The 14,123-nt window shown below is 40.3% G+C and overlaps 1 protein-coding gene across 1 annotated transcript; it reads left to right on the top strand.

Moving 5' to 3' along the window:
- Positions 1-882: 882 nt before the first annotated feature.
- LOC117513054 (UNC93-like protein MFSD11) lies at positions 883-13,594 on the top strand. Its single transcript, XM_034173367.1, has 14 exons — positions 883-1,057; positions 6,237-6,408; positions 6,525-6,580; positions 6,683-6,790; positions 6,872-6,951; positions 7,046-7,142; positions 7,217-7,275; positions 7,366-7,504; positions 9,941-9,984; positions 10,071-10,136; positions 10,236-10,361; positions 10,509-10,683; positions 12,812-12,947; positions 13,169-13,594. The coding sequence occupies exons 2-14, from the start codon at positions 6,313-6,315 to the stop codon at positions 13,319-13,321; spliced, it is 1,335 nt and encodes a 444-aa protein (XP_034029258.1). The 5' UTR covers positions 883-1,057; positions 6,237-6,312; the 3' UTR covers positions 13,322-13,594.
- The last annotated feature ends 529 nt before the right edge of the window (positions 13,595-14,123 follow it).

The following is a 14,123-nucleotide window of genomic DNA, read 5'->3' as shown; positions in this document are numbered from 1 at the left end:
TGCTCTGGATGGTTAGGGTTAGGGACACCAGTGGATTTGCTGTAGTTTATCAGGAACAATAATGTTGACAATAATGATCCACTTAACTGTTGACAAATGGTTAATATGGGCACTGGACTTTTCAGTACCTGGATGCTGAGTTCCATCATCTCTGTCCTCTGAGTCTGGTCTGCTTGATGTTTCTTCCTACTATCTCTTTTTGAAAAGTCATAAATTTCAGAAAGACAGGTGTGGAGTGAGAACATGTTCATTCATTAATTCACTCATTTTCAGCCACTTATCTGGGTCAGGGTTGTGGTGGCAGCAGACCAAGCAGCTCATTCCACATCTCCCTATCCTTGGCCAAGTCCTGTAACTCTTCCTGAGGGATCCCGAGACGTTCCTTAGCTGTCTGGGAAATATAATCCCGCCAGTGTGTCCTGGGTCCTCCTCCCAGTTGGATGTGCCTGGGAGACCTCCCCAGGGAGATAACCAGGGGACCTCCTCCCCAGATGCCTGAACCACCTCAGCCAGATCCTTTCAATAAGAAGAAGCAGCGACTCTACTCAGAGTCCCTCATGGGTAGCCAAGCTTCTCAGCCTGTCCACAAGTGTAAATCCAGATACCTGACTGAGGAATGTCATTTCTGCTGCTTGTATCTTATTCTTTAATTGCTTCAGTATTGTTCTTTCAGTCATTACCCAGAATTCATGACCACTGGTCAGGATATAGGAGCACAAATCGAGTGGTAAATTGAGAGCCTCGCCTGTCATCTGATGAGCATAATTAGTGTAACTATACCGTAACAGAATTTTCTTTTCTCCATATTTTGAAGGGCTGCTTCTTATCACCCTGTGCATTTTATTTTGAAAGCTCCTCAATGACAACACTCAGGTGAGTCATGCGGGAGCCAACGTTTTCCGCTTTGTCCAGGTTTACCTGCGGGATTAAAATCTCTCGCTTTTGTCTTCCACAGTGAAACGTGTCATGTTTCATTAGAGTTAGAAAGATGCTACATGCAGCTCACAACCACCAAAGAACATCGAAGACTCGATCACAGCCCGCCGCCGTGTCGTCGGTGAGTTTGTTTCGGTGTCTTCGTCTTGTTGACTCGGTCATAAATGATTATCTGTCTCAATTGTGAACAATAAGGAGAGTCCGCCTCAAGCTTCGAAAATCCAGACAAACCAGTTTTGGAACATTGGTGTGACGTGGAGTTTGTTGGTTCTCTGCAAAAATTAATGAATACAACATGAAGAAATACTTTGACTTTTTTTGGAGGGGGGTATTTTTCTTTGTGCTTATTTCCTCCTTTATCTCGCTTCACCTTTTCTCTGACGTCACATCTGTTTTCAGTAAAGAGCAAGTTGCCAAGTTATAAATGACTCAAACACATTTTCTTGTTCACTGAGGAAGGCAGACTATTACGGATAAATTCACTTGATAAATTAATTTTTCGGTTTGTTTTTTGGAGTGATAATTTGTGTTTTTTTTCTGAGTTATTTATTTTTTGTCTGTTTTTCGGAATAATTTCTGTTTTTCTGAGTAATTTATTTTTTGTCTGTTTTTGTAATAATTATTTCTGTTTTCTGAGTTTTTCTGTTTTTCAGAGTAATTTATTTTTATCGTTGGTTTTTCAGAGTAATTTGTTTTTCCTGATTTTTTTGAATATTTTTTTCTTCTGTTTTTCGGAGCACTTTTTTCCAGAGTTTAGAGAGCATTTGAAGATGCATTCATTCATTGAGAGCTCGATTTGGTAACAAACATGACATTGTTCAGTTTAATCAAGTTTTACTTTATTCTCAGTTTAAGCCACTGGGAGATTGCCCTGTCTTTTAGTCATATAGATGGTATTATCATTAGTTTGTCGACTCGACGCAGGCACCTGAAAAACAGAACAACAAAAAACTCTGAAAAACAGGAAAATAATTACTCAGAAAAACTGGAAAAATAGTAAAAAAAAAAAAAAAAAAAAAAAAAACTGAAAAAATGGGGGGAAAACAAACAAACCTAAAGATAAATTACTCAGATAATTCTGAAATTCTGAAAAACAGACAAAAAATAAATTACTCAGAAAACACAAATAATTACTCCGAAAAACAACCAAAAAATAAATTACTCAGAAAAACACAAATAATTACTCTGAAAAACAAGCCAAATAATAAATTTATCAAGTGAATGCAATACGCTTCCGTAGACTATCTCTCTCTCTCTTCTTCAGTGGAGCTTTATTTACATAGGAAACATACGAGGGCTGTCAATAAAGTATAGGTCCTTTTTATTTTTTTCAAAAACATATGAATGAAATCCATATAGTTTTTGAAAAAAATAAAAAGGACCTATACTTTATTGACAGACCTCGTATGTTTACAATGTCAAAGCAAGTGTTACACAGAGCCAAAAACAAAAAAATTATGAAGATGTACATACCTTAGTACCTTATATTTGGAATGTATAATAGAAGATATACTTTACTGAATTTTCATACAGTTAACAATATTCTACAGTAAATAAATGTGTAAACAGGAGATATGTGATTGAAATAAAAGTAAAAAAAAAAAATTGTGTTTTCTGTGTAAAAATATACTGTCCTATAAAATGTGTTATACATAGATAAAATGACATAGCAGTTTAATCTCCTGCTTTGGGTTCACGGTGGTTTACGTATGTCGTGTCTGTTGCTCCTTCTTTTCTTATCGCAGTGACTCACAAGCCTTGCTGTTGTGTTTGCACATTGTTGTACTTCAGCCAACAGATACGGAGGTTTGTTGATGTTAGTCATGCTCTCAAAGTCTTTTTGGGTGTTTGTGATCTGTTGGAAGTACGTGTCTCTGATGTCTTGGTACAGCGGGCAGGTGGTTAGAAAGTGCAGTGGGTGCACAGTCTGTCTTCTCTGGGGAGCCAGGTCGGTCTGACTTTCTCCACGGCAAGGCTGTGCTCACTGAGTCTATACATGGATCAAGGATTTCCTGAGCTTTCAAAGTGCTCATGTAAGTCTATCTCTGTAATCTGAGGGGGATCCATTAGCAGATGGTGTTAATAGATCCCAGATACTGGGATTCACCATAGCAAAAAATAAGAAAACAGTGAAAAAATGTTGGAGCTGCAAAAGAGCAAGAAACTGCACAAGAAAAAAAAAAAAAGCTCGTGTTGCTTTTCCCAACTTTTTCCAAGCGTCCACTGATCTGAAGGAATGCTGATCAATGGTGGTAGGACAAATTTATTTTTCTCGAAAGGGTTATAAATAATGATATTACTGTTTCTCATACTCATCTTTCTGAAAAAAAGAATTTCAAGTTATAAACTTAGATCAGCTTTGGGTAAACTTTACTTGAAGGTATCATCATAATTGTGACATGATATTGTCATAACTGTTACATGACAAAATCATGAATGTGTAATAACCATTATGTCAATGTCATAAATGTTTATGACTGCTGTCATTAAGTGTCATTTGGTTTTTGTCATGACAAGTTGACTTTTTTGGGTTGTCTTGATTATGAAAACTTGACATTCATCAACGTAACATGACCAGAAGTTCTCTTTGTCATGACAACTTGACAATAAATTTGTTTGGGATGTTCTTATAATATGATGCATGATGCCACCTTTTTTCAAAGTTCTTAGACTGCACAGTTTATTTTTACTCATTAAAATATTTCTGTAATTATTTTTAAGATCATGAGAAAATGTCATGTGTTTTGTGATTTGAATTATACATGCGATTAAATTTGATTAATTTCAAGACTTGTAATTAGACTTGTAATTAGATTTTTTTTTTTAATCACCTGACAGCACTAGTTTGGGGTTTTCTGAGGAGTATGTCACCTTATTACACTGAAAAAAATGCTACTTTGGATCAACTTAAAAAAATTGATGTAATTTGTTACAGCTACTTTTTTTAGTTTCTCACAATGTATATTTATGATTTTGTAAAGTGATTCCAGCAGATTTAAACTGGAAACCACAATTTTCCATTAGACCAATGTAAATAAGTACTTTGAATGAAGTGCACTGTGTTTCACTTTTTTCAGTGTACCCTTCAGCTACAGTATTTCACAATAGATGTGATCGACTGTCACTGAGGGCCCGTCCACACAGAGACGAGTGTCAGTATATCTGCAAAAGTTTTGTATCGTATCAGTGTTTTGTCCACATGGAACCAGTGTTCTCAGAGCCCGAAAACACTACTTCATCTAATAAATATATGTAGTCCCAGCTAAATTGAATTAAATTATCTTGCATGGATGTGCTTTTTTTGAGTTGGGGCTACATATATTTATTAGATAGAAATCCTGCACAGAATTGAACTGAGTTCATCCAGTGAGTAATTTTTTGAGTGCAGCCTAGACAGAGACAGACACTTTATTCATCCCCTCATGGAGAAATTCAGTTGTCATTCAGTAGCAAGTATGGACTGAAAGACAGGGGACAATATATATATATAAAAAACTCTAAATGTCCAAGGCTTAAACCCCGCACACATTTAAATCAGCAGTGTTCATTATAAAATTGAATAGCAGCAAGAATGAAGGATTTTCTAAGACGTTCCGTCCTGCAGCACATTGAGAGGAGACGCTCAGATCTATTGCTCCTCTGGGCAGACAGAGTCTCATGCAAACGGTGTCTGGCGTTACTGAGGATTGCTTGCACTTTTCTCCCCATGCACCGCTCCACCACTGCACCCATGGTGTCCAGGGACCCCCCCAACCACTGACCCTGCCCTCTTAACCAGCTTGTCCAACCAATTACAGTTTTTAAGAGAGATGTTATTGCCCCAGCAGACAGCAGCATAGAAAAGGACAGCAGCAACAACAGATCAATAAAAAACAGACAACATTTGGTGACACACATCAAAGGACCTCAGCCTCATAGTGAGCTTTTGGTGTTCCATTCACAGAAGACTGTGATCAGGTCTGTGTGCACCCCCTCCTGGTTGTTTTTAACACACGCCACAATGGCTGTGTCATCAGAATACTTCTGAATGTGACGCGTATCCGAGTGGTATTTAAAGTCAGACTTGTAGATGGTAAATAGGAAGGACGTGAGCACAGTTCCTTGTGGAGCTCCAACTTAGCCCACAACAGTGTCCGAAATGATGCTGTCCAGCCTCACGTATTGAGGCCGACCTGTCAGGTAACTGTGGATCCAGTTTGTGAAGGTCGAATCCACCCTCTATCGCTCCAGCTTTTCTTTGAGGATCTCCGGTTGGATCATGTCAAATGCACTTGAAAAATGAAAGAACGTCATCCTCACATATCCACCAGGTTCATCCAGGAAGGAGTAGGTCTGATGCAACAGAAAAAGAACGGCATCATCTACTCCAGTTGCCTCCTAATAGTCAAGCTGCAGTGGGTCCTGCGCATGTTGTACCTGCAGTCTGAGAAGGTGCAGGACCAGCCGCTCCAGCGTCTTCATGATGTGAGATGTAAGAGTCTTAACCCCAAGACATCACGTAACAACAAGAATGGTGGACTACGGACTTGTGTTTCTGCTACAGAAGCTACTGAGCTTATTGGGGCTACTATGGCAAAATCCTCTGCTCCTCTTCTACTACTACAAGCAGCAAACGGTCACGTCTTCTAGTTTAGTCAATTTATAATCCAGTGTGACTTCAAGCAGAAGCTGAACTTCATTGTTGGTTGACACCAACATCTCAGCTTTTGCTCTCACTTCAGTGTTCATGTTCACCATCGAGTTTTTTTGTTTTTTGCTCCATGTCTTCTTCTGTGTTTTGTGTGGGGGCATTACAGCATCACATACAGGTCTGGCGTATATGCAGAAGCGTTTTCAGTTGTTTTTAATGGTTTTGTGTGTATGTAGATATTTCTTGAAACGGTGCCATGTTTATGGATCACTTTTTGAAAATGACAAAGGAAAAGATGTAAATGGAAAGTTACAGTTTCATGTGGACAAAGTATGAATTGGTGCCCCTTTCAAAGTTCTGGGCCTTGGAACATGGCCCGCAATGCAATTATGTTGCAGTGCTTTGGGTTTGCTGCCTGAACTAACGTGTTCTTGCAGGGATTCCATTTCTATCATGACACTGCATCTTTTGATTTGGATTAACCACAAATAATGCTTTTTTCACCTCGTGCAGGCTCAGCATTTTCATATTCAAATAAAATATTCAGTCATTCACAGAAATCTTGGAACTTTTAGAATTAATTATTTCCAATTTTCAGTAACAAGTCAGAATTAGATTGCTAAAGTCTCTTGGATGATACAAAATTTTCTAAGTAGTTTTTCTTCCTCAGATGTGCTGTTGACTGAGTCCTGGAAGGTTTTTTTTTTTCCCTCCAATTCCATGAGAAATTGTCAAACTACTGCGAAATGAGTCCAGAAGGCAAGATGCTCTTGAACATCGTCATCCTTGGCGTCAGCTTTATGTTGCTGATCAGTGCTTTTCAAACATGTGGAAATGTTGAGGTAGGCTGGATTTCATGATGGACATGATGGAATGACAACATATAAGTTAACATACGTCAAACCTTCAGTTCAGTATATCATAACATGGAATCAGCCATCCTTCTCCATCGTTACAGCAAACAGTTATCAGAAGCTTCAATAACAGTGATTTTCACGGGAGCGGATACACAAGGTAAATCATTAATACTGCAAGAAAAATCCTCTGCTACAAATGAAGATTTGCCTTTTGTACCATATATGACTTTCTAAGTGCCCTGCCTTCTGTCACACCCAGTATGGCCATTGTCTATGGCGTGTACTCTGTGTCCAGCCTCATGGCCCCGTCAGTGGTCGCTGTCGTAGGACCGCGTCTGTCGATGTTTGTTAGTGGGCTTTTTTACAGGTAAACCCCACACTGACCGACACATCAAGCACAAACATTTCATGTTCACCCCTGAGTGTCTCTTGATGTTGTGTTCCACAGCGGGTACATCGCTGTGTTCATTTACCCATACACCTGGAGCTTCTATACAATGTCTGTGTTGGTTGGAATAGCAGCTGCAGGTACAAGAACAAAATGTCTTCTGTTTTTTTAACTCCAGGAAATTAATCTTTTCAACTAGTTGGTTTTGTGACATCTTCTTTTGTTGCATTCCAGTGTTGTGGACAGCTCAGGGACTTGTACTTTCTATCAACTCAACTGACTCCACCATGGGAAGAAACAGTGGGATATTTTGGGCGCTGCTTCAATTCAAGTAAACATATTTCCCTGCAAACTGTGTTTCTATCTGATTGCATAAAGTTCTTAACAGCTGATATTTCTCTGCAGCTTATTCTTTGGAAACCTGTACGTATATTTTGCTTGGCGTGGACATGTGTCCCTCACAGGTACTCTATCCACAGTGTTTCTTCCTTTATCAATTTCACTTCTTGTAAAGTGTTTATTTTTAAGTATGTGTGTCATATTTTGTGTCTTAGACAAGGATCGTCAGACAGTGTTCATCTCTCTCACAACTGTTAGCTTGTTGGCATGCTTCCTCTTCTTTCTACTCCGGAAACCTGATCCTGAACCCGTTCCCTCAGAAGAATTGTCAACTAATACTGTCACCACAGCTGGGTCAGTGCCGTCACGAATTCAGTTTATTTTCATTTATATAGCGCCAGATCACAACAAGGTTGCCTCAAGGTGTTTTACACAAGTAAAGTCTAACCTTACTAACCCCCAGAGCAACAGTGGTAACAGAAATGACAAAATAATTCACAAAACAAACATACAGGAAATGTTGCCGGTGCACAGTACGGTTTCTGTAACAGATACCACACCCATCTCTGGATGGAGCCGCACCTCAAACAGAGAGAAAAGCCAGAAAGCAGAATCAAGCATCAGAAAGACAACAAATACAGTATAATTTGTCAGCATTAAACAACAAGAAAAACAGAAGAAATACTAAGGTGATCGCCGGCCACTAGCCCTAAGCTTCACTAAAAGACCCAGAATTTAGATAAAGTTGAGGCCGCGGCACGCTCCGTTTCCTAATAAAATGAATTAAAAGAGTAAAAAGCGCAGTAACATACTATGCGTCTGTATGTTACGCACTAGCATAAGTGCATCGTAAGTCTGGACTTGAAAATCTCCACAGAATCTGACTGTTTTATTGATGCAGGGAGATCATTCCACAAAACAGGGGCACGATAAGAGAAAGCTCTGTGACCCACAGACTTTTTATTCACCTTAGGGACACTAAGTAGTCCTGCACCCTGAGAATGCAAAGCCCGGGCCGGTACGTAAGGTTTCATTAGGTCAGCTAGGTAGGGAGGTGCCAGTCTGTGAATAATTTTATAGACTAGTAGCAGAACCTTAAAATCTGATCTCATTGGGACAGGAAGTCAGTGAAGAGATGCCAAAATGGGTGTAATGTGGTCAAACTTTCTGCTTTGTGTCAAAACTTGGCAGCAGCATTTTGAACCAATTGGAGACCCATAATGCTGGGCTGTGGTAAACCAGAAAATAGAATATTGCAGTAATCCAATCTAGAAGAGACAAATGCATGAATCAGGGTCTCAGCATCAGCCATAGACAGGACGGGACGAATCTTCACTATATTTTGCAGGTGGAAGAAAGCAGTCCTCATAATATTTCTAATGTGGAGGTCAAAGGACAATGTAGGATCCAAAAAAAAAAATCATGAATTATAATCCCACTTTCTATATCTGGAAACATGCAGTGTAGCTGCTGCCAGATTAGGTGAGGTTTGGATCATGCACAGGTTCTACATGTGGCTGCAAACACCACATAATGGAGGTGCTTTGGGTCCTAATTTTGCATCCACCTCGGCATACTTGCAGTAAACCCTTATGTATGGATAGGAACCATTTTTCTGTCACAGGTGTCATATGGGCATCCTGTTAGCCTGGTCAAGATGCTGGGAGTTGTGTAGGAACAAGACACTTGCATGCTGGCACATTAATACTATCATGTCATTCAACACCAAATCGCTCAGTGAAAGTGGAATTCTAAACATCATCCCCTCAGATTTTCATGAAATTCAGAAAATATGTTAGTTCTGACCCCACAAACCTCAAATCTAATATTTCAGGTAAACCTGATGAAGGGTTTCCGAGATATGGGGCATTGTTATTTTGCAAAATTTTCAAGCATTTGGATTTATTTTGTAGTGATGAGATTTTTAGCTATATTTTAATCTGGAAATTGACACCATGGATGAAATTACGTTGGGACAGCAATATCAAATTAAGTGAATTTGAATTTAGTGTGTCCGTATCAGTAAAGTTGGCATCATGGCAATACCTTGGTGGCGAAGAAGATTTGCCTCTTGATCATTTTCCCAGATGTGTTATCTTCAACCGGGGATCATTCTAGATATGCCTGTGCATGTGGTTTGTATAACGTGGGAATGTCGTTACACACTGAAAAACACACAGTCCTTGACACATCCTTAGCCTGGTATGATGGTTGGGAAAGCCCAGACGATCAGGATCTGATCACCTGCTGCAGCTTTTTCATCTGCCTTCGCAGTCATTGGGTTACAAGCCATCACCTCTTCTGCCTGATCCACTGTTGAGGACTTCTTGTTTCACCAAAGCACTGTTAGCTGTGTTGCGTTCAGGGTTCCTGTTAGGCCATGGGGCACACAAGGTTCCCACATTATATTTCACTCCAACACGCAATCCCCTACGTCAGCCATTCCCCAGGTGTCACGATGAGGACAAGGGGTTGGATTTTGACACCCATTAGTAAAGTAGAAAATAATAGAATACTGTAGCACATGCACACAAGGACTGTTTCATACATAATTCACCAAGTTAGATGTTCAGAAGGAAATGCAGCCACTTCCTGCCTTACACAGGGACATGTGTCACACCTCTGTTGATCAAACTCACATGTGAATGTTATGGAATGACCCTGTATTGTTGCAGCTGATGCTCGCTTGCAATGAATGTAGCAGGCCTATTAAACTGTAGCTGTGCTGTAGTTTTTCTACATTGCCAGTCATGGTTGCTTCATTTATTTATGATCTTCTTCTGTTTGTAGGTCACCTCCATCAAGTGTCCTCTCACAAGCTGTGGATGCTTTTTGTAAGTTTGGTAAAAATAATTTTACCTCAAGCCTTCATTCTGACTGACTTTTCTTGATGCAAAACTTGACTTTTTTCCTTTGGCAGTCAAGTTGTGCAAACTGTTTGTCACCAAAGAAATGCTGCTCCTGAGCACTTCCATGGGATACACAGGTACTACAATATTTACATGCAGAATTGGATGAGGGGAAAAATGCATGTGAATGTATCCAATGAGGACGGTTTGATGTATGTTGCTGTTTGCTTTGGCAGGCTTGGAGCTCACATTTTACAGCGGCGTATATGGGACATGTATCGGGGCCATGACAAAGTTTGGGCCTGATGCAAAGAGTCTGATCGGTGCCTCTGGTATTTGTGTTGGCCTCGGCGAAATTTTAGGTCAGTCCTCTGAGATGAAACTTTAACATTTTATTTATGAGGTCTGAAATCCCTGTAGAAGTGGAGGACAATCAGACAGAAAATACCTCTATCAAGAAATGATGTGAGGAATATCAAAAGGTCCTTCTCTTTGCTTTGTACGGTCAGGTGGGGGCACATTTGGGATCTTGAACAAAAACAACCGATTTGGCAGAAACCCAGTGGTGCTGTTAGGACTCATCACTCACTTTTTTGCCTTCTACCTGATTTTCCTGAACACTGCCAGTGATGCCCCTTTGGCCCCAGCATCAGGAACAGATCTGCATGGCTACATCACTCCCAGGTAACATGGTCTGAATTGTCTGTGCAAGAAAATAACAGTGCAGCCAATGATAAAATGTGGAACATTAACATTTACATTTGCTCTTTGAATTCCTTCATGTAAGAGTATTGTGCCACTGTAAGTCATACAAAACAGATTTTAGTTCTGCAAAGTAGAGAAATTGTATTCTGATAAATTTAAAACTTGTTCACATATCAATCAATCAATCAATCAATTTTTTTTATATAGCGCCAAATCACAACAAACAGTTGCCCCAAGGCGCTTTATATTGTAAGGCAAGGCCATACAATAATTATGTAAAACCGCAACGGTCAAAACGACCCCCTGTGAGCAAGCACTTGGCTACAGTGGGAAGGAAAAACTCCCTTTTAACAGGAAGAAACCTCCAGCAGAACCAGGCTCAGGGAGGGGCAGTCTTCTGCTGGGACTGGTTGGGGCTGAGGGAGAGAACCAGGAAAAAGACATGCTGTGGAGGGGAGCAGAGATCAATCACTAATGATTAAATGCAGAGTGGTGCATACAGAGCAAAAAGAGAAAGAAACAGTGCATCATGGGAACCCCCCAGCAGTCTACGTCTATAGCAGCATAACTAAGGGATGGTTCAGGGTCACCTGATCCAGCCCTAACTATAAGCTTTAGCAAAAAGGAAAGTTTTAAGCCTAATCTTAAAAGTAGAGAGGGTGTCTGTCTCCCTGATCTGAATTGGGAGCTGGTTCCACAGGAGAGGAGCCTGAAAGCTGAAGGCTCTGCCTCCCATTCTACTCTTACAAACCCTAGGAACTACAAGTAAGCCTGCAGTCTGAGAGCGAAGCGCTCTATTGGGGTGATATGGTACTACGAGGTCCCTAAGATAAGATGGGACCTGATTATTCAAAACCTTATAAGTAAGAAGAAGAATTTTAAATTCTATTCTAGAATTAACAGGAAGCCAATGAAGAGAGGCCAATATAGGTGAGATATGCTCTCTCCTTCTAGTCCCCGTCAGTACTCTGTACATAAGCAGGGCTGATTTAATACTAAGAACTTCCAACAAAAATATGTTATTACTGTAATAATACTGCATCCCTCAAACTTACAGAGTCCTGATGCCTCCAGTCTCACATCTGTGGTTGACAGACGAAGGGCCCGGTGTTACACTCGGCACAAAACAGCACAGCGCAACTGTTATTGCTAGTAATTTAGGGAACATTAATTACAACACTATGGCTATATGGCAGGTTTCCTTGGGCATTATTTTGTATGCAGATGCCTCATTGCTGAGGACCTCTTTAGCTGGAAGAGGCCTTGACATGGCAACTGGTTGCTGCAAATGGAGTTACATTCAAGAAATAAGCATAGACAGCAGCTCTGCATTAAAAATGATGACTAAAACAAACTGATTTTGACTTTTAAATAGCATAGACTGGCATGAAATAATCTGTTTCTAAATTTCTTAAAACTAGATAATGCTACCCTTTGCATGACTGCAATCAGGGCATTGACAATATGACATGTGGCCCCAGTGATCTTGTCTTTCATCCAAATGATTGGCCTACTGCCGACCCTGCCAGGACAATTCTGGAACCCGTCTATATAAGTGTGACATTTGGTCCAACTGGGTTGAAAATCACATTCCTTGACCTTTGCCCAAAGGAACTCTTTAGAGGTAATTTCAGGGTTAGCCTTCATTGACAGACCAAGTTTGTTGGAAATCACCAATAAGACCTGGTAGGCCATTAATCAAACAGGCAGACTTGACCTTGAGCCCAATGATTGATCTCTGGTTTGATCTATGCAATTCCAAAACCCACCAAAACACCTGTTTGACCTTTGACCCAAATAAACTTGACCTTTACCAAAACAAACCCTTTCAGGGTAATTCTGGGGCCTTCATCCACATGCTGTTGGGGGAGAAATTGGCCATAGTACATGGGAGGTGAAGGGGATTCAAGAGACCGTATGATCATGCATCAGAATTAGTGTTGGTCCAAAAAGCCATTTCTTGTTCATTACCATGCCACCTGTACATCCAATATCAACTGATCAGAAATACGGTTTTTGTAATGTACCTGTCTTGCCTACTGTAATGTTGGGGAAGGTGAAGCTCTTGTTTTCACTTCGATTTGTATGTTTGTGTCTCATGGCTCAGCATTGGGGTGGCGTTGCTGTGCAGCTTCCTGCTAGGCTTAGGCGACAGCTGCTTCAACACTCAACTCCTCAGCATCACCGGCGTCATGTTTCGTGACAACTGTGCACCTGCCTTTGCTGTTTTTCGGTTAATTCAGGTACTTTTTTGTGTCATTTTGTGTAAGTGCATCTGAACAAAAGCATGAAAATATGTTGAACCAGCATAGTAAAAATGGCAAAATGCACAAAATGTGGACAATCCAGGCTGGGGTCCTTAGTGTTTTTAAAGTGCTTTTTATTGTCATAATGTATGTCACATTTATCACCTTGTTACTGTTGAGGAACACCTTGATGATGTTTCCTTGTTGTTTCTCCACAGTCCATCATGGCAGCTCTGGCTTTCTTCTACAGTAACTATCTGCTGCTGCACTGGCAGCTGCTCATCCTGGTTGTGGTGGGTTTCTTTGGCTCGGTGACTTTCTTTATGGCCGAAAGGGCCTGCAAAGCCCAACGAGAGAATTTCAGCCTATGACAGCATCAGATACACACTGAAGTCCATAAATATTTAATTTAATCATTTATCAGTCAAAAAATATGCTTATTTAGGGTCTGCTCCTTTCTCTGGCCCTGCCTAAAGCAGAGTCTCTACATCCAGGCGCCGGTGACTGTGGCTGCCCACTGCTCCTAGTGGTAGGATGGGTTAAGTGTCGAGGACAAATTTCATTCTATGTACGTACAATGACAATAAAGGCTCTATTTTGTTCTGTTCTATCACTACGTAATAAAGTTCAAAGCAAATGGGAAACACGGTCAGTCAGTCAATATTTATTCATGTTTCCCTTTACAGCAGCCAAACGGTGCCCAAATTGCTTTACAGTAAAATCAAACATCAAGAACTCACAAAAATAAAAACATACAATAGAGTTAAAATGACACACAGTTTAAATAAGTCTTGAGCTTTGATTTAAAAAGTGCTGGGTCAGAAATAGTGTGTAAATCAGGAGGAAACTTGTTCCACAGTCTGGGTTAAGCTACCGCAAAAGTACAGTCACCCCAGAGTAGGACTGGGAGATATATCGATTAATTCGAATTATTTGTTGCGGACGATGTAAAAAATAAAAAATTCGAGTTTTTTTTTTTCTCCTCTTGCAGCGGCGCACCTTTTTGTCCCCAGGACGTTCCGTAGCTCCCCCCTCCCCATCCCATTTTCTTCACACAATAACAAAGATGGCTAACCGCGAAGCAATTTTAATCAACGATCTTCTTCACACAATTTAGTGAAACAGTAAAGTGTGAAAAACGGATTTCTTTATTGTTGTTTATGCACCAATGAC

This window comes from Thalassophryne amazonica, chromosome 6, assembly GCF_902500255.1.
Source record: "Thalassophryne amazonica chromosome 6, fThaAma1.1, whole genome shotgun sequence".
NCBI classification, from domain to species: domain Eukaryota; kingdom Metazoa; phylum Chordata; class Actinopteri; order Batrachoidiformes; family Batrachoididae; genus Thalassophryne; species Thalassophryne amazonica.
The sequence above is the reverse complement of the archived record's forward strand: the minus strand, read 5'-3'. Positions and strand labels throughout refer to the sequence as shown.

What these genes read in the sequence shown, in the direction of transcription:
- LOC117513054 (XM_034173367.1), top strand. Translation starts at nt 6,313, where the DNA reads ATGAGTCCAGAAGGCAAGATGCTCTTGAACATCGTCATCCTTGGCGTC. An exon ending in GGTTGGAATAGCAGCTGCAG is followed by an intron (nt 6,952 to 7,045) that starts GTACAAGAACAA and finishes GTTGCATTCCAG; the next exon opens with TGTTGTGGACAGCTCAGGGA. An exon ending in CATGGCTACATCACTCCCAG is followed by an intron (nt 10,684 to 12,811) that starts GTAACATGGTCT and finishes CTCATGGCTCAG; the next exon opens with CATTGGGGTGGCGTTGCTGT.